The sequence below is a fragment of the Castor canadensis genome, chromosome 13 (assembly GCF_047511655.1).
Source record: "Castor canadensis chromosome 13, mCasCan1.hap1v2, whole genome shotgun sequence".
Classification (NCBI taxonomy): domain Eukaryota; kingdom Metazoa; phylum Chordata; class Mammalia; order Rodentia; family Castoridae; genus Castor; species Castor canadensis.
In genome coordinates this window covers 31,653,044-31,680,177 of record NC_133398.1, presented here as the reverse complement: position 1 = coordinate 31,680,177, position 27,134 = coordinate 31,653,044, and the positions used below count along the sequence as shown (strand labels likewise).

At 36.5% G+C, this 27,134-nt stretch overlaps 1 protein-coding gene across 1 annotated transcript in view; it reads right to left on the bottom strand.

The window, feature by feature from the left end:
- The window catches only part of Grin3a (glutamate ionotropic receptor NMDA type subunit 3A), a 166,438-nt gene that overhangs the window by 110,883 nt on the left and 28,421 nt on the right, over positions 1–27,134 (bottom strand). Inside the window, exon 2 of the mRNA XM_020179227.2 lies at positions 216–820. Coding sequence (XP_020034816.2) covers positions 216–820 — 605 coding nt within the window. The remainder of the gene's footprint in view (positions 1–215; positions 821–27,134) is intronic.

The window sequence follows — 27,134 nt, the reverse complement described above, 5'->3', positions numbered from 1 at the left end:
TGAGTGCTCTCTCTTTACCATGCACTTACAAGTCTACAGATCAAAGTACAGATCATGAAATGCTAGCCCTATGCTGTTCAAAATCCTTTCAGAAATTTTATTATAGTTTAAAGCCACTCAAGACAAGAATTCTGCAAAGGAGAAAGATAGGAAAACTTTTACTTCCTGTCAGAGAGCCCTATGGATGAGAATATAACCCAAGCTTTGCATCCTACCTTGATAGATATTGTCCTGATGTGAGATTTGTAGTCTTCACTTCCATACAGTTCATTGTGCTGGGAATGAGAGCAAGTTCTGGCTGGATCATGGTGGCTGTGGCTACTGCTCTTGCAACCAGCTCCATGGCATCTTGTACGTAGTACTCAAAAACAGACTGTGTTGTTTTTCCATGAGCAATGAGCCCTAAGGGCAGACCTTCCGTCCTCAGTTCTTCCACATTCTGCGAATCTCCCAGCACCCAGTGAAGCTCGAGGGGTGTTACCCCAAACTGGGTGGAAATTTCAAAAATCTTTCGAATACTCTCCATGCTGCAGCCGAACATCACCATTGTGGGTATGCTGTTCTTAACACTCTCAAGCTGGACCTGTAGGAAGCTTAAGAGATCCTTGGTGGAGGATAGGTTAGCAGTGATGTTGATGATAGACCCGAGGTGGAACTTGGAATTATTCTGGGTAAGGAGAAGGAAGTCGGTGATGTTCCAGTCTTCCTGGCAGAGCAACAAGCTAAAATTGTACCAGTTGTTCATGGTCAGGATTGAGACAGTGACATCAGCATCAGAACTTAAGGAATTTTCTAAACTCAGTTGTAGGTGAAGGGGATTCTGTATTTAAAGATATGAAAAAGAAGAATTAAAAAGCATTAACCAAAGGCAATAATATAGGGTACTTTTGTTCTCTTATGAGGCTGAATCTTTATTTTTCCTCATGATTTTCAAATACCTCTGGGGTAAAATTCCTATACTTTGGAAAAATATGCTTTCTATCTAATTGACTACTGATTCTTTATCATGATTTCCTGATAATTTTTGCTAAGAATACCAGAGGGCAGATGGCTCTTGGTGTAAATTTGAGAGGTGACTTAGCCATACATTTGTTCTTAGATTTTTATCAGGCTTGTCTTCCTTACAAATAGTTTCTTTGTGCATCCCATTTTTTAGGTTGTGGTTAATAACTCATTTGTTAAACTTTCCATGCAAGTAAAATAATTGAAAGAAATTATTTTTGCTTTAAAAATTAATGGCAGAAAAATCTTAGCACTGGTCTTGTGCAAGGAATTGTAGAAGACAAATAGATCTTAGTTTCCTAAACTTCTAACCCTTTGAGAAAGGCACTTCTGATATATATGGAATAATTTGCAATATATACATCAAAATTAAGTGTATAGTTCAGGGTTAAAGGCTTGATTACATTTCTGTATCTACTGATCCTGGATACTTGCTATAAAAAGTGTACATTAAACACATTTATGTAACTTAAATCACAATTTAATCTACACATGGAACTCAGCAACTCAATAAAGGAAGACCATCTTACTTTTAATGTCATAAATTATTAATCATATCAGTGGAATGTATGTAGGCTTCTGATATTGAAGAAGATGATAGCCTTGAAACAGGGTTGTAAAACATGGTAAACTGTCAATTAAAAGCTGTAACCTCGGACAGAGCTGTAAGGAGTTGCCCATTAGAGCCATGCAAAAGTTTGGGACCAAGATGAAAGGCACCATGCAGAGATAAGCACCCATTCCTGCCTTCCTTTGTCTCCACTTGTAAATAAACTTTCCAAAGCAGGCCTCCCCCACTGCTCTTATCTAAACCTTAGGTCTCTAACCCACTACTAGCCCTACTTTATGGGAGAGCACATTCCTTGTAACCTGATACCCTGCACTGCCTTTTAAATATCCTGTGAATCCTTTGTTCGGGGCTCAGACACTGGTACACGTCTGGGCCCGCTAGCATAAAAATTAAAATCTGAGTTCTCCACTCCTCCGAGTGTTGCTTGGTTTCTTCTCTGACTATATCGCCACAACAATATTAATAAATTTGTCATTTATTCTTATCAGCAGACACTTGACACATTTATTCTTTAACAATGATATCCAGAGAATGTTTAGGCTAATACCTTGTACACATTAGTAGCACAAAAAATATTGATTGAATTGAAGTAAATATGTCCCAGTTGGGAATTATTGAACTACTTTTGAGAGCTTGCCAAATATTCAGGTCAATAATATGTGTCAATCAGTGAGAAGATTAAATTTCAAATCCTTGTATAAAATAAAAGAAAGAAAGAAGTGTGGGCTAGCCCAACTCACCAAAAAATGAGTATCAAGAAATAGGATTTGAAGGGTTGGGGATATAGCTCAGTGGTAGAGCACTTGTCTAGCATGCAAGAAGCCCTGATTATGATCCACAACACTACAGTAAAAAATCCAAAACAAACAACAGCACATGATAAAAGCGAGAGCACACAAGGGAGGGGTGAGGATAGGTAAGACACCTAAAAAACTAGCTAGCATTTGTTGCCCTTAATGCAGAGAAACTAAAGCAGATACCTTAAAGCAACTGAGGCCAATAGGAAAAGGGGACCAGGAACTAGAGAAAAGGTTAGATCAAAAAGAATTAACCTAGAAGGTAACACCCACGCACAGGAAATCAATGTGAGTCAATGCCCTGTTTAGCTATCCTTATCTCAACCAGCAAAACCCCTTGTTCCTTCCTATTATTGCTTATACTCTCTCTACAACAAAATTAGAGATAAGGGCAAAATAGTTTCTGCTGGGTATTGAGGGGGGGGAGAGGGAGGGGGTGGAGTGGGTGGTAAGGGAGGGGGTGGGGGCAGGGGGGAGAAATGAACCAAGCCTTGTATGCACATATGAATAATAAAAGAAAAATGAAAAAAAAAAAAAAAACAACAGCACAAAAGGATTTGAGGTGAACCTTGAATTTTTTTGAAACATTGAAAAAATTCTTTTGACTTAATAAAGAATGGGATTCTGATAGCATTTACAGAAGGAAAATTATGACCACAAACAGGAAACAAGAGCACCCATGATAGCTGGCAGAATGAAGTCTTAAAATTTATTGAGAACTTCATTTTGTCCTTTTAAATTAAACTTTTGTGTGACACTTTCAATGACAAAAGTAGAGTTTGGGGAAGGTCATCTAGGGACAGAATCTAACAAAAGGAGGGATCTTGATTATGTTCTAAGAGTTTGAACTGGGAGCTTGTGTACTGGTAATAGGAAGGAGGGCAATAAGAAAAGGCTTTCAAAATCAAGAAGTACTTAGTGACAAAATCAGATGTAAGAGGCAAAAGAGAGAAAGATGTCAAACAAATGGGACAGTATTCAGTAGCTAGCTCCTGCTTTCCAGGCTTGAGATGCCAGATGAGCGCTCAAGATGAGAGGAACGGAAGCTTCAGCTACTCATTCCTCCTTCTGATGCATAAAAATTGCTCCAGATAGTTTTTTTTGTCTTCCTTTTTCAGCTTTCTGCCTTTCCTTTTTTTTTTTCTCCTTTGCCTTAACCATCTTTCAGCAGAAAAAGACAAAGAAAGGTATACTCTACATTTAGTTGGCAGGAACAAATTATTCCCAGCTACTGTTTCTTGGCTTCAACTCCCCATTCTTTGGCAGTTTTCTTTCTGAAACACAAATATGACCTATCATTCTTCAGCAACACAACCTCTGAATTACCCATTGGACAAATTTGAAAATCAGTAGTAGGGCTGAAGAGGTCATTCCTAGCTTACCCAACACTCCACACATGCCATAGAAGAGTAGAATATGCCAGCCCAAAATATGGCCCTTTGGCATAAGTATTATTTTGGATGATTATTTTGAGAAACTGGAGACAAAGGAAGTGCTGAAAATAGAGTAGGAATTATTTTTCTGTAAGGGAAGTTTACATCTACCAAGGAAATCTTCATTTGTGAGAGTATCTCTTTCTGTGTACCAGGAAGAGAAGGAAGACTAAACCACTAGAGAGTCTTGTCAATAGAGAAGGCATAAATCTGCATTACAAAGATTAATTATGTGTACTGTGCTTTTTCTGGCTATCTCCCCATTACTGGTGTTGCCAGCATCTTTCCTAGTTACAGTTGAAAATGGCCTTTAAACATAAACTTGAAGTCCCCTCTTGGAGATTTACTAACTTTTCCTTGGCTATCTCCCAACTACACATGAGGTACTCAAGATGTTAATTTTCTGTTTTTCTCATGTTAATCTGAATTTTTTTTGTAGAGATTGTCTCAACTAAGAACTATTAAGGATAAAGAGAAAATTAATTTTCCTATCCTACAATGTATGCCAAGTCATACCAGATGATTTGTTTTTCTTGAACCAGGGAAAGTATTTTCATGGCCCAACAATTTAATTATCCTATCTTTTCACCTGGAAATGGATTTGCCTGTGTTCATATTCATCTTTCCAAGCTCAGCTCTTTCATGAACGTTTCCAGAAACTATCTTAGTTGCTGTGAACTTAAGTTCTCTGAAGAAGTTGCATTTATATTTGAGTTCCTGCAGACTGCATGACCTTGTCTTATTGGAACGTTATGATTGTGGACAAAAATGTAGGTTGAGAGCCAAAATTTTCTTGGACTATCTTAGGTACTAGCCATTTACCTTAAGTTTTATATCTGACCTGATATTCTCATGACTATTAGGTAAATTTCTCAGAAAGTATCACTAAGCTTAGTGATCTCTTGACTCCACTAACTCTAAAGCTAAGAATGATATAATGTAACATCTGAAACCTATAGAAAATATTTTCCTGCTGTTGTGGTTTGAATATAAAATGTTTTCCATAGCCTCATAAAATGAGAGCTTCGGTGCCAGCTGATGGGTTTTGGGGAAATGATTGGATTCTGAGGGCTCTGACCTAATCAATAGGTTAATCCTTTGATGAATTCAAAATGTGATGGCATTATTGGGGAGGTAGTGAAAAGTAGGAGGTAGGGCCTAGTTCAAGGAAGTAGGTCAATGGCGGCTTGTCCTTAGGGGTTATATCTTGCCCTGTCCCTCTCCTATAATCCTCCTCCCTGCTTCCTAGCTGTCATAAAGTGAACTGCTCTTTTCTGCCAGCCTTCCCTGCCATGATGAACTGACACTTCTGAAACTATGAGAAAAATAAATCTGTCCTCCTTTAAGTTGATTCTGTCAGATGTTTTGTCACAGCAATAAAAGTAGCTAATATACCTATTTTGCTTTAGCCTGCTTATCTAATGCTCCCACTGATATATTTGTTGAATGTATTGATTTATGTCCTTCTTTGTTCTGTGGGAATAAACATTCATGTAACCTCTTCTTCTGTGGACTATGTCATTCAAGGTAATGTGAATTTATATCACTAGGTCTTGGTAGCTCATGTTTGACTCAGAATAAATCCTTACTTCCTTTGAACCAGAGGTGTTTTTGTATTGGCACATTTTTGCCCTTTTGACTTCATGCACTGGTGAGTTGGAGTTTTGATTATTTGATTATTCCTCTGCTGATGAGGCAGAATTAGTAGTCTCATGTGTGTGCCATGCTGTTTATCTCTTTATTATAGAACTCTTCACACTACAGTGTAGCAAGTGGTTGTTTATCACATATAATAGACTGGAAGCTATTTATTAAACCAGAGGTAGTATTTGCCAAATGGAACTTCTCTTTTATTCACCACAAATCCTGGCCTATGATCATAGTCTGAAAGACTGAAGAGTAAAAGACTAGGGAGAAGACCATTTCTAGCAAAGTTTTAAGACCCATTGTCCTGAGTTGTAACAAAGGCTCTCCCACTACTTCCCATAGATGAACTCATTAAATTGGTGTGTGAGGAAAAAGGATTTTATGGAGGCAAGGATGAGATTGTCAGTCTCTTGTTTTATAGGAAATAAAATTAGCTAACCATATTAGGTATTCAGTACTACACAGAGAAATAAATGCATTTGGCATGAAAGAGCAATATGAGGTTGAAATAAATACCTCTTTTTCTCCCCACTCCCCATGGGTAATTATTAATCTATATAATCACACTCATCCTTACAAACAATTCTACTGGGAAATTCTTGGTGTTGAAGTTAATCCTTTACAGAAAAGTAATAGTTTAGAAGCATCTACTGATATATTACTTATCTAGTAGTCTTACATGCAGCATCTTGCAATTTCTCCCCATGTAATGATAAGGTCTCCCTCACTCTGACTCTCCTTCACACACAGCTATGAAGCTTTGCAACACTAAAATATAAGCCTGAGAGTATAATTTTTGTCAAAATCTGTAGTAAAAAATGAGACAACTCTTATTGTGATAAATTAAGAAAATTTGGAAAAAGGAAAATGGGAGAAGGATCTTGTCTTACAGAATACTAGAGCACATTGGAAAATGCAATTTTTATAAAGCAAGAATAATTTAAACAGGGGATTGTCAACAAATGGATTAACATGGAAGTAAATAGAAAAAATATCAATGTATGTAAAGGGGTCCATTGATTCAATATATTAAATAAATATATCATGCATGAAGAATCATAAAGAAATATAGAAGGAAAAACGAGATTAAGAGTTGAGAAAGCAGACCATTTAGGAAAATAATATGATTTAAATATCTAATTCTATCACATTCAAAGTAAATTTCAGACCATTGGTGAGCTAAATGTACAATATCAAATCATTAAGAATAGACCAAATAGGTAAATATGTCTCAGAAATCATAATGATAAAAAGAAATACATTAAACTAAGTATTATAACACATAATTTCTGGCATAAAGCACCTATCATAAAAAATAAAGGAATGTGAAATAATGAAATATTTGCAGCAAATCTAGTTGACAAAGAGTTTATATTTACAAAATATAAGGAACATTTACTAGTCAATAAGGTAGTGGAATCCTTTACTGAATACACATCCAATCCAGAAAAATAATTTTAACCTCCTACTGTGAGCTGTGCCCTCTGCTAGGCATTTCCTGTTGCCTATGCTGTGAGTAAGAGATAAACAATAAATAAGTAACTAGACAAATAAATGCTTCATATAATTATAAATTATGGAAATTACTATAAATGGAACTAATAGGGTATGGCAAGACTGAGAGACGGAGAAGAGTAACTCAGAAAAGGTTAGTAGGCAGATGAGGATATTGGTACTGTGTAAGAACTCTTTAGAAAAAAGTAAGTGATGTAGTTAAAAACAACCCATCACTTTATAGGTAAACATATATTTGATTTACTATGAAATGATTTATGATGAAAACATAAACATGTCCTTTGGACCATCCATTATTCTTTAACAGTATTATCTTTCTATTCTCAAATAAATGATGGGATCCACCACCCACTTCCATATTCTCTGTTTAATTTTGCAGTGATTTCTTCAGTAGAGTCTATAGTGTTCTCACTTTAAGTCCCAAACTGTCCTTGCTGGTGGAGCCATGGCCCACTGAGTTTTTCTCTTCTCTTCTGAGAGGTATGATAGTGGTTAGGATTCAGTAGTCAGGAGGATCTATGCTTAATTATGTCTCCATTATTTATGATACATGTAGCCATCTACAAGTCCTTCAGCAACTCTTAGTCATACATTCCTCATAGCTAAAATGAGGACAATACCACCTCCTTCCTTACAGATCCATCATAAGAATGAAAGGTGAAAGTATGATAGTACATGGAAAATGTCTGGCATAGAATGAAGGTCCAGTAATTGGCAACTCTTGCAATTTGCATATACAATTGCATCCTTGTGTTGGAAGTGTCTGCAAAAGTGACTGAAACACAGTACATTTCTTTGTTTTGCTATTTCTCCTATCTCTTTTATTTGCATAGTAGCCTCAGTAGTAAACATCTTTTACAAATATCAATTATACTAACTCCTTTGCAAGAAGACAGAAGCAGTCTCTCATGCTGGGAGCAGCTGTTTATATGGAAGATATTAAGTCCACAGCAGAGTCTCCACAACCTCTCTCAAACTCTTTCTTTGGCAACAAGTCCTTGTGTCACTTCACAAATTAAGGAAGTTTTGGCATTGACTGTTGGAAAGCCCCATCAATCTTTTTTTTTTTTCTTTCAGAAAGGAACAGATTTATCTATTTTCTGGGTTAGTAGATGTTTCTGAAACAGGATTGCTTGCCAGACATCTTTGAGATACTACCTGACAGAAGAAATGAAGCTGGTCTACTTTAGGATTGGAGAAAGATGACATCCTTTCAGCTCTTTCCTAGGAGAGCAGACCCAAGTGAAGTGAACCAAAGCTCAGAAAGCTCAAGTGAGCTCAATATTTTCACTGCTTTCAAAAGAGATGAACTAACCTTCCTTTCACAAGCCTGCTGCAATTAAATAAATATGTCAGGGGGGCTCAGAATAGACTTTCCATGCTGCTATCATTTCTCCTCAGCCAAAGAGGCCACAGGAGGTTTTATGTTTCTCATTATTTTATACCTCATTTGACCTATATTATACAGAAGGCCCTTTTTTTCTGAAAATTAAAGCTTATTTTTTTAGAAGCCCAGGCTTTTAAATAAATTAACTGTTTTTATGACTGCATTAAGGATTCAGGCAAACACAGGGCAAATCCCTGCCCAGAAATTATAATCTAATAATAATTATCAAAATGAAGAGCTAATACCTATTGATGTTTCAAGTACATCATGCATATTGTCTTATTTCATTCTCACAAGGTCCTCATGAAGTGACTAGGAGGACTAGCTTCCTTAACAGATGACAGAATTGAGGCTCATGAAGAGTGAGGAATTTTCCCAAGGTAGCACAAATACTAATAAATACAGGCTGGACCTAAAACTCGGATTTGTCGGACTTGGAAAGCTGTTCTTTTAATCACTGCACTATATTGTTCCCTCAGCTTGATAAGAACAACATGTGATATAGGCCCCTGACATTTGTGGATTTAATATTTGCAGGTACAATTACTTAAAAGTAATTCTAATAGCCCATGGAATGAAGTCACTTTTAAGATGTGTCATGACATGCATTTGAATGATGTGCTCTGTGTCACTGGGAGCCCATCTGCTACCCATTGTAAACATAGCCTTACAGTCATTTTCTTCACTCACTGTCCTATGGACAGCATCTCTTGTGAAATGACAATAACAATAAAGACAGTTGCAATATTACCAACATCAGTTTTGTGTTTGTAGAATAAGAAAGTATGGAAAATCTCACTTAAAATTACATTTAGATTCTATTGGTTTTTTTGGACAAAACTATAATCTATAATGGTATTTACATTATTGTGTATGGAGAAGTCAACAAAGGTCTTGGGACATATCCTTCAGCATTTTTAAGAATCTGATATATAGAACACTACACATCAGAGTCATATAATACAATGAGTGCTTCAGAAGGTAGAATTATGGGTGCATGGTGCAGTTGGATAATATAGCTGAGTGAAGTCTGTTTTATTGCAGTGGGGTGGGAAGGGCCAAAGTTGGAGGACCCAGAATGGGGCTCACATCTTGGAATGGAGTAGATGGTAGAGTGGTCCAGTCCCAGTTAGAAGGAAGTGTTGGTGTACACAGCACTTCTGTCTTCAAAGACAACTGTATCTTTGTTGGATGTGCTGAATGCCATTGGAAATATGAGTGTTTGATATGAGGAAAAACTATCAGTGAGAAACAAGGGAATGAAGGAGACGAAGGTGAGGGAATATGGTTAATGGGCTTGCTTCAGATACATGCATGAAATAGAATGATGAAACTTCGTGCGATTGCTTTAAGTGGAGTGGGGAGGGTGTTAGGAGGGGAGATGGTAGGGACAATCTAACCAATGTACAATGTAAGGCTATTGGAAATTGGCACAATGAATCCCCCTGTGTACAATGAGTATATACTAATAAAAATGGAAAAAAGAAACAAGGGTTCAAAACCTTGGTTTGGGGTTCTGAAGTTCTGTGCAATTCCCAGGAGAGTCAAGAGGAGAGAATATAGGGGCTTAATTTGCAGTTGCTCAGATCTTTGAATTATGGTTCCATCATTTATCAGTTGTGTGTGCAGGTGACTTTGTGAAAATCATTTTATCTCACAGTTTCATGTTGCCCTTCATGTGATGAAGTGGATACTACCTACTTTACAAGGTTTGTGAGGATTAAGTGGTATCATTTGCACAAAGCACCAGCACACAGTAAATCTCCACTATCACTTGCTGATGGAGATGATGCTGGTGAGATTAGGAATGTTACCCTAGGAACTGAAGTGTAAAAGCTAGCTAAAGGGGTGATGCATTTAGTTTATTTGGCAAATACTTGAGTACCTATTTTGTGCATGCCATCAGGTACTGATAGCTGAGACTTCAGTAGTAAATAAGGTCAATATGGTCTTTTCTTCAGGCTTTTAAAACATAGAGGGTAATATTATTGGGGCCATGACTCAAATTATCTTGCAGTAGAAAAGAAATGGGGCCCAAAGTTTGAGCTAGAGTTTTAGATTGTGAGTCAAATATGTTAACAGCTTTACTTCTTACCTGTCATTTGGACTAGTTCTAGTCACTGGAGCAAGACTAAGTCTGCAAGTGAAGATCAAGAGGTCAAAGATGAATGGGATGAGAAGAGACTGGAAGAGGATGAAATCTGATGGTTAGAGATGTTTACCATACAACTGACATATTTTAAGTGCTTGGTAAATATTAGCCTTGTTATTACTATCATTGATAGTAATTATCACACCTTTTTGATCAGTCATAATGGACCCTTTCTTTAAGATTCATAGTATTCTGATGTCAACACCAGTCATGGTGCTTGGTGGCAGAACCATGATTTGCTAGGGTCCATAAAGACAGCTGATTTTCATGTTCACTGAACCAAGTGGAGCTGAGCTTGTGGCAATGCTGGAGCTCTTGAGGTTCTTTTGAAAATGTGTTTACTGTTTCCTACCAGTGTCAGTAGCTATTCTTCAGTTTACTCTGTCAGCATGCCAACCTTCACTAATTCTTTGCAGTTGATTTGAATAAACTTTGAGCCAAAATCTGCCACCCCCTCCAAAAAAAATAAAGGAACCTAAATAGCATGCCGCAATTTTGTCTCAAATAAGAGTAAAATACATGAAGGATCCTCCTATGAAATATGAATCAGATTTAACAGTGTTGAGAAGGTCAAAGACTGGCTTTGAGATCAGGAGTCTTCTGGAGAACTTTAGACTTCCATTTTTACTACTGTGACAGGAGAATAATGTTATCAGGCAACCACTTCAGGGCAATGAAGGAACTACCTGCTATGCATATTAAAGTGCTTTATGAAGTGGGATAAAGACAAAAGATATAAGGTGTTTGCCAATCTGTTTCCTGGATGAAAGGGATCAGTAACCTAGGAAGGAATAAAGAGGAATTCTACAGTAGGATATTGAAACTGGATGTGATTTTCAAATTATCTGCCAACTTTTCAAGTTCTACATTACAAAAGACAAAATTATTTGTTAAATTTTAAGAACTTTTGGAGTAAAGATGTTGCTTTAATTTAATTTTAGTTCCTATTTCACCACTTAGGTTTTGGTCAAATTTAATAATATTTGAAGGAACGTACACAATTATATGTATCAGTGGGCAGATGATTTAGAAGATAATTAAAATTTATTGAATATTCAAACTATTGTTATAGGCTTTCTCAGTGACAAACTCGAGCATATTTTCTTATAATGGGAACTATTGAAATATGCACCAAATAATTAATCTGTCTAGCATGCAAGTTAAATTTCCTATGGAAATTTGATTACTTCATGTCAATGCAGCCTGAAACTATTATTAAAAGATGGCTATGTCACATGCTAATTTGTTTCACTGCACTAAGAATGAAAACTCAACTAACTGCTGATTATTTCTTTTTTAAAGTCCCTCTAGAACTCTTACCACAGTTGACATAAAGTTTTTTCTCAATTCTGTAAGTCATTTTTTATTGATACAAGCACATATTTCTAACATTTTTATTAGCATATATTCGTAGAACAAGGGGATTTCATTTTGATAATTCCATAGATGCATATTATGTAACAAGCATGTATTTTATATTTAAATGACGGTTCAACTAATTGTAATGTAATATGCCTTTTATTTATTCTGGTTTACCACTGCATATTGATTTTGTGATTAGTTCAGTTTAATTGCATAATGGCTTCTTATTCTATTTGAGATGCAAAAGATTGTTACTGACTCACATTCATCACTTGCCACTTGCCACTGACCAGTGTAATAGTAGAAATTGTATTATCATGCCTTTAAACAATATCTCTGTACATTTCATTTTAGCACTTATTTCAGAACTTGTGATCTACTAATTATGATTTAGTTTTGCTGCAGTGACATTTTATTTCCTTTGAATTGCTAAGAGAACATTAGCATAATTAATTCTTTGTACCTTTCAAATCCTTGCTCAAAGTAAGAAGGTGATGAGAATGTTGAAAGCAGTTCTGAAAGTCTTTGGTCACAGTTGCAGTACTTTCCCATGAGCACGAGTTACAGATGAAACTCCAAGGCTCTGTAAGCAGTCTGGTGACCTCAGGACAACAAATCCTGACTGAACAGGTCTGTGTTCTCTCAGGAAGGTTTATATGAGCACTGTCTAGAATATGCAATGAAAAAAGGCCCGATTGGCTAGTTTTCAAATTTAAAATTTTGATTGGATCTGTCCTTGCTGTGAACTCGCTTGTCAAATCATTCCCCATATCTACTCAAGTCCCGTAGAATCAGAGCAGAAAAATTCAGTTTGAACAATCTACCAGATGCTAATTAATACACTTATGATTTTATCATTTGGTTTAGAAGGAAACTTGAAGCTCACCTATCCTAAATTCCTGTATGGTTTATAGAATGCCACAAATTAAGGACAGGAGTGAAGCAGAAGCATTTTTCTTTCTATTAAAAAGGCTAGCCTGATTCATGCCTGTAATCCCAGCACTCAGGAAGTAGAGATCAGGAGGATTGTGGTTCAAGTCCAGCCAGGGCAAAAAACGAGTCAGATACCATCTTAAATAAGCTGGGCATAGTGGTGTACATCTGTAATCACAACTATGTGGAAGTCATACGTGGGAGGACTGCTGTCCAAGGCCAGCCCTGGGCAAAAATGTGAGACCCTAAAGCAAAATGGTTGGGGGGCATAGCTCAGGTGGTATAGCACCTGCCTATCGAGTGCAAAGATGTGAATTCAAACCCCAGTACTGCCCCACCCCGAAAGGTTAACATTGTTTAATCAAAGTCATCTGTTCTCATATTTTTTAGCAAATATGGATAAATTTTATATGTATATGTTACCTCTTGCATTTTATGTTTATTTTTATTTTTACCTACTGACTTTTAAAGAAAAGATCTGGCTCAGACAAAACTTGCACACCCTATCACCTCACTATAGTGCCCAACCCTCAAATAAATGCCCTTTATAAAAGAGGTATAACTGATTAATGAATTTACTATTTTCTTCTCCACCGAGACAAAAATATACAATCACATCATGTGAGCATAGAAACATTAATTACTAATATATTTAATGCAAAAAGGATTAAATAAAAATGAATTTTCTGAGTTTACAATTTACTATAAGGACTCTGGAATTAACTCTGGAATTATTTACTGTCCATATATTAATTTTTGAACATTATTTAGCATTTGTTGGCTGATTATCTTTGAAATTCTTGCATAATATGCCAAAAGCTTTTAGGCTTCAAAATGGGAGGAATCTTCCAAGACCCTTAATATGTTTCCTAAATCAGCCTAGGGAGCATAGGCCCAAAAAGAGAACAGGGACCTTGAGGGGTCATTATTATTTCCAGAAAACAAACAAAACAAAAACAAAGAAAATTGCTTACCAGTGTTTACATCATAGTCTACCATCTCAAAATGCTAAATTCACAATATGGATAATTTTTAAGAAATCTTCTTGCTTCAGTCCTGGATAATCTTGAGCACTTGGGATCTCTTGCCTCCCTTTCAGATTACATAAGACCCATCAGAGAAGATATGTATTCTAGTTCTCACATGTCCATTGCCTTTGAAGCACAACAGCAGTGTTACCTTGTCGTGTTTATTCAATTATGTAAATATATTTTATCTTCTGATTACTTTGGAAGCAATTCCAAAAAAATGGGGATTTTCCCCAGTGCTCCATTCCTCGACTCTACTTCTACAGGTAGGAAATTTTCTTCACCTGGTGCACTCTTGACTTCTTTCTTTGTATGGCCAACTCAGTCACCTTTTAGGCCTGTGTTCAGATTTCTTATCTCCAGTTAAACACCCTATCCCTGACCTGCCTCACTCCCAAACTGTATTATTTGTGTCTCTTTTATCTGTTGCCCTACCACACTATACATCCATCCCTAAATCATTTATTGCATGGTATCATCATTATTAGTTCATTTATTTCCTTGCCTGGGTTGTTTGGAGGTAGAGATGCTGTTTTGTAATAGTAAAGTCCCGAGTAATGGTAGTCAGAAAATAACAGACTCACAGTGAAGATGTGATTGTTGAATAAATAAATAAAAGTATGTGTGGTTTGGATTTAGACGAGAGGACTGACCTTTGACTGAGATGTATGTCTGTTTTTTATGAGTCATTTTTCTTCCGATTTGACTAATGTGGTTTCTTTCTACAGACAAGAGTAATTATTATCTGCCTTTCCATAAAATCCTATTCTTTCAGGTGACACAAATCTCTGATGTCAATCAGAAAAGTGGCACCTGAATGTGGAGTGATTGACAGAACTGCTCAATCCAATGCGAGCCTGAGGCGCTCTTTAAAAATACAAGTGAATCATGATATGCACAAACTCAATGCATGTCAGTCATTTCCTTTGCACTAAAAGTTGTTGAGGAAAATATTTATGGTGCTTTATGAATTATTTATAACTGATTTTGTTTAAGTGCTCATCATTAATGTATTTAAGATGCGATTCAATATAAAAAGTTATCAATATTGTGTCAACCTTTCAATTATTTTCTGTTAACTAAAGTGAGGTACCCTTGACCTGGAGACATGACTTTGAAATCTCAGTGACCAACCAAGAATGGCATCCTAATGAAACAGAAAATTGAGGGTGATGGGTGTGTGTGAACATTATAAAGTGCATTTTATATATGTATGAAAATAGCATAACGAAAACCACCAAAAACTGTTAAAAAGAAGTGGGGAGGAAGGAGGGTGGTTAAAAAAGAGTCCTGTAGATAGGGTGAGTTTGATCAAAATACCTTGTATACATATTGTAAATATCACAATGAGACCCCTTTACACAAATACTTTATGCCAATAAAAAAATTAAAAAATGACAATGATAGTAAATAAAGGCAACATTAAGAGAAAGAAAAACATAAGTAAAGGAAGCCATCAAAAGTTTTATCAGGATTTTGAAAGTCAAAATAACATACCTATTATCATTACTCATAAGTAATCAGGCTTCTGCTAACTTGAGTTCTGAGACACAAGTCATGGAAAATGGGGGAAGGAGATCATGGAAAACTACAGTATAAATGCTCCCCTCCTCTTGCCTTGGTTAGTCTGGTTTACCACTAGGTGTATATGTCAGAAATGTGAAGATGCTTATTCTTTTTGTTACTGTTGTTGTTTCCTTGAGACAGGGTCTTGCTGTGTACCCCAGACTAGAGCTAGCCTCAAATTTCCCACCTTCCTTCCTCAGAGTCTTTAAGTGCTGGAATGATATCTGTGAACACCACGTATGGCTCGAATGCTTATTCCTTAACAAAAAAAAAAAAAACAAACAAAAAGTTTACATTGCTTTAAATCTAAATGTGGTGGGTCCCAGAATTATTTTCTGAAGGGGCTGGCAACTTTCAATTTTAACAGTGATTGAGAGTGTTTTTGATCTCTCTCTTTCTTCCCAATGCTCTTGTTGTATGACCTGCACCAAGTTTCTCTCTCTCTTCTCTGAGACCTCCCATCAGCTTCCAAATGTACTAAATATCATCTACTCATCTCTTCCAGCTACTCTTACATATTTCATTACTTCAGTTTAAGCCTCCTTGATTTACCACCTGGACTAAGGTTGTCACCTCACTGGATGCCTGCCACCACCACTGCCTATTAAGTAATCAGTTCAGTACACAGACAACAAGCAGCATGATATTTAAAAAAAAGTCTTGACTGGGGATATAGCTCATTGATAGAGCGCTTGCCTAGCATGCATGAGGCCCCCAGTTCAGTCCTCTGTACCACACACATATAGACCTAAATTCACATTTTAAGCAAATTCTTTGCTTAAAACTCTTCAATAGCTTCTCATTGCAACTGAAGCAAAATGTAGGCACCTTCTCCTTTGTCCAAAGTGATCTAGTCCTGCCTACTGCTCTAGCCTCACTCATTCCACACACATGGTCTCAAAGCTGTGATGGTTAGTGTGCTCTGGGCTCAGGGCCTTGTAGTTGCTGCTCCTGACTGGAATGGCCTTCCTCCAGGTCACCACATGACTAAATCTTTAACATTTAGGTCTCAATGCCTATTTCAGAGCTGTCCACCTGACACAAGCAACCTTCCACTACACTTCCCACCATCTTATCCAGTGTGTTCTTCACATGACACTATATTATCTTCTTTAGAACACTGGGCAAATAAGTTATCTTATTTGGTTCTGCATGAGTTTATTGAATGATTTCTCACTATTAAAATGTAAGCCCCTAGGAGACCCAACCACTGATTTCTCACTCTATTCCCAGCACCAAGAATAATGTCCCATAGTGGTGGCTCACTCAGCATGTCTTTGTACAATGTATTATAATTTATCTTTTTTTTTAATATTAAAAAATTTTGGGGGTGGCAGTGATGGGGTTTGAACTCAGGGCTTTGTGCTTGTGCCAGTGCTCTACCACTTGAGCTACACCTCCAGCCCTTTTGGCTTTTGTTTTTTTTCAGATAGGGCATCATGTTTTTGCCTGGACTGGACTGGGACCATGATCCTCCTACCATAACGCCTGCGTACGTAGGGTTATAGACATGTACCACCACACGGAGCTTGGTGAGATGGGTTCTCACTAACTTTTTGACCTGTCTGACTTTGAACTTTGATCCTCTTGAGCTCTGTCTTCTGAGTAGCTAGGACTATAGGCATGAGCCACTGTGCCTGTTTAAAATTTATCTTTGTACTGGAAACTTCAAGAGTTCATGTCTTGACTGATAACATACTTCTCGGAAATGATAGCACTGGAAATACTTTGAGTTTATTATTAATTAGGGTTGGTCAACTTATAGAAATATGTCCATCCATGCCTGCCTGGCACTCCCTCTGCTTTCACTCTTGCCTCTTTGTCTAGCACCATCCGAATCTTGATCTCTGTCTCTAGTCTCTGAGTCTCTCTATCTAAACATTTTCCTCCTTCTTGGATCTATTTCTATCTTTGTCTCTTGCTTAAACACAAGGCAAAGGGCCTCCTTTAAGATGTTCATTATAATGGCAAACAACTGTTTGCCATTATAACTGAGCATTAGAAACCGTTATCGTTATATTCAAACTGCTTGCTGCATTAGCTAATGTCTTTAAAAGATGAGACATTTTGTCTATTCTTATTCTTATTTTTTTAAAAAAAACCTAATTATGGCAAAACTCTTTATTGCAAAACTGGATATCCTGTGGACCCAATCATGTCTCTTAAAATGTTCTCACATAGAATTTCCTTTTGGAATAAGGCTAGCCCATTCCAGACCTTAAAGTCATGTTACACAGAGACACAACTTAAACCTTTGACCTTTGAGGTCATAGTCACTTCTAGAGTAACTCATATTTCTAGACATTTTATTTTAGATTTGTTGATTTATTCTGTGCATATTGACTGAATCCCTAATATGTGCCAGGCACTGTAACATGTATTTAGATGTGCAAATTCCTGTCTGCAAATAGACATGTGCTCTGTCTTCATGGAGTCAAGAGGGAGGCAGATATTAATAAAATAATGCATTAATAGAATTGTAAACAACAGGTATTAGGTGAATATTTATGGTGTGCTAGGCTTGTGCTAGGTGCTTTATGACTGTTCACTCATTTAATGCTCACAAAATTTCTATGGTATAGTAAACACTAATAGTCCCATTTTACAGAGGAAGAAACTCAGCCCACATGACTGGAAAGATGTCAAGATGAGATTCAAAATCAGGCTTTAGTGACTCTATTTTTAATTGCTATATTCTACTGAGACTTTCTTAAAAAATGAGAGGCAAGAACCATTTCTAGTAAACTTATAACACTAAGTTCTATGAACCTTAAGTAAGGAATATGAAGAGAGTCCACTTCAGAGTAATCTAATCTGGAGAATCAGGGACAATTTTCTTAGGTGTTAACACAGAGATCAGAATGATTTAATTAACTTATGTTTCATTTCCTCTATCTCTGTTTTGCCCTGCCTAATGCTATGTGAACCTTCCTTTCAGAGGAAATGGATAGATGCTCTTCACTGACAATTTGATGGTTAATGCATATTTCTGACCTTCTACTACCACACAATCAGTCTTTATTGTTCAACACAATCGAAGTCAGAACAAATGAATATGGGTTAGATGCACGTAAACCACTCCTGTAGGTGGCCGTGGTCTGTCTTCAGGATGAATGTGAGTTTCTGAGACCTTCAATAGTAACCTTAAGACACGAATATCATTTGGAAAGAGATTAAAGGTGTTTAAAAACATCTTAATCAGATTATGCAATCAGGGCTCTGGAAAGACTAACATTATTGTATTTAATTTACAACACTTCTACAGTGAACCACTTCAGGGAAACCATGCCTCCCCTTTTAAAGCTGGCCATTAGGAAAAAACTTCCTCCCTGTGCATTTAGCAGAGCACTAGAATATACTGCCAACGAAGGGAGAAGGTCATCATAGGTTCTTTTAAAGTAACAGCTCATTTAATTCCCAGATGGGCCAGAAAGCTTCAATTTGTTCCTGGGACAGATTTCATTCTTCACCCTAGCAGTTATCTGAAAATGTAGAATGCTGCACACAAGGGAGACCAGGAGAAAAAACGAGTATGAATGTACTGCCAAATGGCCAAGTTTTATAGTCTTTCAAGTCCAAGTAGATTGATCTTCTTTTTCTTTCCTCTTACTTGCAGATGCAACTCACAAATTTCCAAAAAGAAATCACAGACTTGTAATGAGTTGGTGAGACTAAATCAGCAAATGAGAAGCAAGAAACATCCCAATAGCAATTATTCAACAGCAGCTAAAATTTGCAAAAGATGCCAGTGTCTCCCAGGAGAGTAAATAATCATGACATTGAAATGCCAACTGTGGAAATAACAGGTTAAAAATGCAGTGCAAAGCTTCCCAGCAGTATATTTTGTCTTATGGAGCATAGCATTACACATAGCAGTCCATTAGTAGCTCCAGGGCCACAGCTACATCAGCAGAAAAGTTGTTTCTCTATCCATGGCACTTGTGTATAATGAACTGAACGAGGGACACACTGGATAGCTTAATTTATTATCATCATTTATTGTTTATGTCTGATAAAGGTAAATGATGGAATTTAAACCAAACTCTTTTATGTCCCCATTTGACTGACAAAATTAGTGATCGAACTCTGAGTCTTGCATTTGCTAGACAAGCACTGTACTACTTGAGCCACACCCCAGATCTTTTGCTTTTTAGTTTGTTTTTTTCAAATAGAATTTCATGCTTTTTTGTGCCTGGGCAAGCCTCCTAAGTTAAACTCCAAGTAGGTGGGACCACAGTTGTGCGACATCATGTCCAATTTTTTTTTAACATTTAATTAGTATATGGTAGTTACACATGGGGTTTCATTGTGACATTTTCATATATACACATATCATACTCCAAGTTGGTTCATCCCTTCCATTATTCTCCCTCGTACCCTACTCTCCTTCTTAAAATAATTTCAACAGGATTCAATGTTCCATATTCATTCAGGTATAGAAAGTTCATCAACCATACTCATCCTCCTTTACCCTCTTCATTTACTTTCCCCCTCCCACTAATGCCCTTTCCCTAACATGACTTGTTTTACATTCCTGTCCTTCATTGTTTAAGTGACTGATCATTGTTCAGTGGGGATTTTGCCTTAGTAGTTTACCTGTAAAAATATTGTACTTAAATCAGTCTAACTCCCTCTGTTACTCTTCCTTCCCCTTTCTCCTCTACCCTGTATTGTTCAACAGCTTTCAGTGTGTTTCCTTGTGTCTGTTCCTACACAGGTGTGATGTATTTTATTGTTACTCACTCTATTATTCTTTTCTTCGTTTCCTCCTCAGTCTCCTCTGACAGTCCCACTTTTGAAAGCATGTTCTGTATATATTCATATGTGTATGTGATAGTGCTTGTATTTGTATTGGATTTATCTTCTACAATGAGAGAAAACATGCTGCCTTTGGCTTTCTGAACCTGAATAACTTCACTTAAGATGATATTCTCCAGTTCCATCCATTTACCTGCAAACGACAAAATTTTATTCCTTTTTATGGCTGAATAAAATTCCATTGTGTATAAATACCTCATTTTCCTAATCTATCATCAGTAGTGGGGCATCTTGGCTGTTTCCATAGTTTACATATTGTGAATAGTGCTGCAATAAACATGGGTGTGCAGGTGACTTGCTGTAACCTTACATTCCTTTGGTATATCCCTAGGAGTGGAATTGCTGGATCATATGACAGTGCTATTTTTAGTTTTCTGAGGAGTCTCCATACTGTTTTCCATAGTGGTTGTACTAATTTACATTCCCACAAAAGCAGTATATGAGGGATAATTTTTCCACCCACCCTTGCCAACATCTGTTGTTGTTTGTGTTCTTGATGGTAGTCATTCTATCAGGAGTGAGATGGAATCTTAACGTGGCTTTGATTTGCATTTTCTTAATGGCCAGGGATGGTGAATATTTCTTTTTCTTTTTCCCCTCTATTGTTGTGCTGGGTGGAGGTACATTGTGGCATTTACACAGGTTCTTACAACGTATCAAATATATCATACTTGAATTCACTCCCTCTACTGGTGTTTTTTGGCCATTTGGACTTCTGTGGTTTTGATTTGCATTTCATTTATGGCCAGGGATGTTGAGCATTTCTTCATGTGTTTTTAACCATTTTCATTTCTTCCTTTGAAAATGTTCTACTCAGTTCATTTGCCCATTTCTTTATTGGGTCATTGATTCTTTGATAATTTAGTTTTTGGAGCTCTCTATATATTCTGGTTATTAATCCCTTGTCAGATGTATAGCTGGAAAAGATTTTCTCCAATTCTGTGGGAGACTGGTAACTGTTTCATGTGTAGTTCCATTTGTCAATTCTTAGTTGGAGTTCTATTTTGAAGTTATTGCCTATGCTTATATGTTCCAGTGTATTCCCCTACTTTTTCCTGCATTAGTTTCAAAGTTTCAGGCCTTATATTAAGTGGTATTTTATCCACTTCAAACTGATATTTTTATAGGGTGAAAGACATGGATCTAGTTTATGTTTTCTACATGTGGATATCCAGTTTTCCCAGCAACATTTGTTGAAGAGGCTGTCTTTTCTCTATCGTATGTTTTCTGGGCACTTTTCTCAAAAATCAGGTAGCTGTAGCTGTGTGGACTCATGTCTGAGTCTTCTATTCTGTTCCATTGGTCTTCATGTTTGTTTTTGTACCAGTACTATGTTGTTTTTTTATTGCTATGAATCTTTAGTATAGTTTGAAGTTATGTACTGTGAGACTTCCATTGTTGCTCTTTTTGTTCAGTATTGCCTTGTTTATTCATGTTCTTTTGTGCTTTCCTAAGAACTTGAGGGTTGATTTTTCAATCTCTGTGAGAAATGTCATTGGAATTTTTATGGGGATTGCATTGAACATATACTGTTTTGGGTACTATAATCATTTTTACAATATTAATTCTGCAAAGCAACGTGTCTAACTTTTGAAGTAGGGATTCTTAAACTTTTGCTCAGGGATTGGCTTGAACTGAGATCCTCTGTCTCTCAAGTAGCTGGGATTACAGGCATGCATCCACACCCATCCTTTTTTTTTTAAATTCATTTATTCATATGTGCATACATTGTTTGGGACATTTCTTCCGCCTGCCCCCATCCTCTCCCTTTTCCCCCACCCACCTCGCTTCCAGGCAGAACTGTTCTGCCCTTTTCTCTAATTTTGTTGAAGAGAAGACAAAAGCAATAATAAGAAAGTCATAGGATTTTTGCTATTTGTGATAAGGATAGCTATACTGAGAGATTCCTAGCATTGCTTCCATGCACAAGTGTATTACAACCCAAATTGATTCATCTCTACCTGACCTCTTCACTACTTCCCGGTCACCTTCTCATATTGACCTCTGTTGTTTTAAGGTTACTTTATTAGCTCCTCTGCAGTGGGGACATCAAACACTTTCATATTTTGGGTTTCCTACCTATCTCCATACTTCCTGTATGTGCTCTCCCCTTACCATGTGACGCAAGTCCAACAACATTGCTGCATTTGCCCTAGATGTAAAGACGGCATATGAGAGAGAACATATGATTTTTGTTCTTCTGAGCCTAGCTAACCTCGCTCAGAATGATGTTCTCCAGTTCCATCCATTTACTTGTGAATGATAACATTTCATTCTTCTTCATGGCTGAGTAAAACTCCATTATGTATAAATACCACATTTTCTTAATCCATTCACCAGTAGTGGGGCATCTTGGTTGTTTCCATAACTTGGCTATTGTGAATAGGGCTGCAATAAACATGGGTGTGCAGGTACCTCTGGAGTAACCTGAGTCATGTTCCTTTGTGTATATCCCCAAGAGTGGGACTGCTGGATCATATGGCAGATCTATGTTTAGTTTTTTAAAGAAGCCTCCATATTGTTTTCCAGAGTGGTTGCATAGCTTGCATTCCCACCAGCAGTGTACAAGGTTTCCTTTTTCCTCACATCCTCACCAACACCTGTTGTTGTTGGTGTTGCTAATGATGGCTATTCTATCAGGGATGAGGTAGAATCTTAGTGTGGTTTTGATTTGCATTTCCTTTATGGCCAGAGATGGTGAGCATTTTTTCATGTGTTTTTCAGACATTTGAATTTCTTCTTTTGAGAAAGTTCTGTTTAGTTCAGTTGCCCATTTCTTTACTGATTCATTGATTTTGAGGGAGTTTAGTTTTCTGGTTATCAGTCCTTTGTCTGATGTATAGCTGGCAAATATTTTCTCCCACTCTGTGGGTAGTCTCTTCAGTTTAGAGACCATTTCTTTTCTTGTGCAGAAGCGTTGACTGTTCTTTATTATCTGATTCTTTATTTCTTTTCCATCATCCAGAAAGGCTTTCCTTTACATTGACCTAATGATGCCCTTTTCCTATGTCTCCTAAAATGATCCAGCTTGGAACTTCCTCAAAAATAAGAAATAGATACAAATGGAAATCATACAATTTAAAAGTAAACTAACTTTGAATAGATTTATCTCACTAGTATAAATGCTGCTTTTGTTTTAGCTTTTTACAATTGCTCCCCATAATGACAGAAATATTTCTAACACTACATATGTCTATAATTTTAAGACCTTATTGAGACAGTTGTTTTCACTCTCAACTGTGGCCAACAACTCATTATAAGGATTCAGGATTAGTGGATAGTGAATTTAAGCTTCCTTCTTGGAATACCAGTGTTACTAAATATCTGCAGGGGTTTGGTTCCAGGAGTCCATGTGAAACCAGTATCTCCAAATGGATGCTCAAAAGCCCTACATAAAAATGGTGTGGTAACTGAATATAACCTTCTCACATTCTCCTGTATTCTTTAAATCATTTATACATTATTTATAATACCTAATATGAAGTAAATGCTACGTAAATAGTTGTTTTACTGTATTGTTTAGGGAATAATAGTTTTAAAAGTCTGTACTTATTAGTACAGACATAGGTTTTCTCAAGTTATTTTTGATCTGCAGTAGGCTGACTCTACAGATGCTGAAACCACAGATATGGTGACTGTACTTACTCTTGGGAGCTACTGGGGAAAGATTTTGTTCTACAATTCTTCATGTATAATGTCTCTTTGGGGGAAGGGAGTGAAAGGAGCACAAAGTCAGAAGTTTCTCAGTTTTCTCTTATAATTCCTTTGCAATGCTCTTCTATTAAATTTGGCCAGTTGTACCGTGTTGATCATCAAGTGAATAAAAAGGGAGTCCTACATGCAAAAGGTTGGGGGGATAATCTATGGAGGTAATATATATATATTCACATATATATACACACATATATACAAATATATTTATATGTCAAACTTAGACTAAAGGAGAATATGAACAATATTACATTTTGGATGGAGCACATAAAATTAGTCAGCTGATGAGAATAAAATATCTTTCATTCCAAAGGATTCTGAGGCTGTGTGAGTACGCAAATGCTACTAGCATCTACTCACTAAGTAATAAATGTAATCTGATTTTAAGACTTGAATAGCAAATTGTATTTTATGATTTCCAGAGATTTAAAATTATTTATTAAGGGCAATGTGTTGTTCAAAGTTGGGAAGACTGACATCATCTGTCTTCTAAATATCTTTCCACACAAGATGGTGTGTTTTTTCTGATTGTTTTATAAGTAGAACCAATTGAGGCATGTTTTCCTCTTTTGGCACCAGGGGGCTATTTGGGAATATTCCTGACCCATAGTTGGAATAGAAAGCGCTGCATGAAAGAAGAGATGGGGTATTGTGATATAGTCCTCCAAATGAGCTCAATGTCATAGATATTAATGTCTTAGATATCTATTATGATGAGGTTCTGTCTATATTATAATTAATAATGGGTCATTTTGGCTCAGAGATTGAGCATCTAGCTCTCACATTATGAGGTCTATAGTAATGTCTCCCAGATGTTTATTAAAAGTCCTCAAAGTAACTTTGCAGAATCTCATACAAAAATTTGCAGTAAATCTCTAATATATGATTATGTCATAGAACATATTTTATGAATCTCACATAAGGCTAGAAAGCTCAAGATTGAATTTTTAACTGTTGTAAATGTTTTCAAAAACCATCGAAAAGGGTCAGAAATGATCATAATACACGGGCAAGTTCAAAATGTTCCTATGACCCTTGGCAATGAACTCCGTCTTTTAACCTCATGCTCACATTTTCCCAGCCATAATCTATCTTTTAATTCATTAAGTAATTTTTTTCTCTTTGAAATGAATTTTTCCTAAGAAGATGGGTAGCTTAACATTTCTGGAACCTGGACATGAGTAAAAGAAGTAATAGCAAATACACCAATATGTCTTCAAGGTCAAATAGGTCTCAGAAAATCCAAATAACCTTTTCAGTAAGAAACAGGGATCATTATCCGTCACACATTTTAAGATGCTGAGGGGTAATCGAAAGGCAGCTTTAAAGAACATACCATTTAGTAAAATGGCACAACTTTCTGCTTTATGGCTTCTGGAAGAGCATCCCTGGTTTAGTTGAGACAGCAGAGCCTGATAGTCAAAATCTCAGGATCTATGAATTCTGAAGCTGGTGCTATAGTTTCTTACACAGTCTCCATCTAAGCTCTCAGAATTAGCGGGAGAGAGGACTGGATTTAAGATCAAACAATTTCCTTTTAATACTTGCTTGCTAAAATAAACTACCTGAAGTTTAGTTCCTCCATTTGTAATTTGGGGGAGCATTATGGTTTGAATGTTATTTGCTATTATCAAAACTTACCTTGAGGCTCAGACCACAGTGTGACAATGTTGGAAGGTGGGACCTAGTAGAAGGGTGTTTTCATGAATGGAAGAGCCCTAATGAATGGATTAATGCCATTCTCCTGTGAGTGAGCTCTTACTCTCATGGGACTGATTTAGTTACCACAAGACTGGGTTGTAATAAAGCAAGGTCATTTCTCATGTTCTCCTCTTTTGGTATATTCCTGTTTGCCTTTTCACTTTCCACCATAAGGTGATATAGCACAATTCCCAGACCTGATTTTAGACTTCCCAACTTCCAGAACCACGAGGCAAAATGATCCTTTTTTTTTTTTTTTTATAAATTATCTAGTCTCAGGTATTCTGTTATGGCAACAGGAAGTGGACTAAAATAGGAAGTAATATCTTCTTCCTAGAGTTGTAGGTTGTAGGTTGTTATGTTTATGTGATATTATGTTACTAAAACCACTTTACAATTTACTCAAATTCCTTACCAAATTTGAGGATTTTTTTTTATTATTATAGCTGTATCCTAAATCCCAAGGGAATGAGCCATTCAATCTACCTTAACTTCACTCTGCTTTTATTCCTCAATGAATAACAGATGAAACAGATGAAAGCATCTGTTTGAGAACATAGAAATGGCATTTTAATGACATAATGTAGTAATGTAAAATGTATTTCAAAAAGTATTATTTGGATGCCTCAAACCTATTCTATATACTATTTATCTCTTTTACTATTATTCTTCTAAATTGATTTTCATGGAAATCCTTTGTTTTAGAGAACTCAGAGTAAATCCCAATGAGAGATTAGATTTCAAATACTAGGAGATCCAGTCCACATTTTAAAAACTGAAGAAGAGCAAAGAGCAGAGTGGTAGTGGAAGCATGGTAAACCCATAATCCAGAGATCGATGGATCAAAACCATGTTGGTGAAGTGGGTCAAGTGGTAGAGCACCTGCCTAGCAAGTACAAGGCCCCAAGTTTAAGCCCCAGTACCAGCAAAACAAAACAACAACAAAGAAACTGGAGGTATTTACAGATAAATGATAATTTGCAATCTAGGTAAAGTGGGTGTAGGAACTAAGGAGCTATATAATTAAAGCTTTAAATATAAAAAGATCTTAGGCTGGGAATGTAGCTAAGTGGTTTAGTGTTTGCATAGCATGCATGAGGCCTTGTGGTTGATCCCCAGTACCACAAAACAAACAAATAAATAAATAAATAAAAATAAATATAAAATATTTATTTTTTATATAAATATAAAAAAATCTTGAATGGCAGCAAGATTTTTGTGTTCCAATAATTTTTTCTATTGGAGAAAATGCTTATTATGGAATCGCAGTCATAAATACAAATTAGGACAAAAGTTCATTTATTGTATGGAGAACACCAAACAAATATGGAAATATTAGTCTTTTGAAGACACTGGTGGATATATTAGGGTTTGGGAGATAACTAATGCCTAAGTCTATACTTAAAAGCAATAGTTCATTTTTTGGACAGAGACCTCTATAGATCTACAGTAGGCTAATACTTTCCAATTTCCACCCTGTCTCATAGATCCATGTTACAATCAGGGTTTTC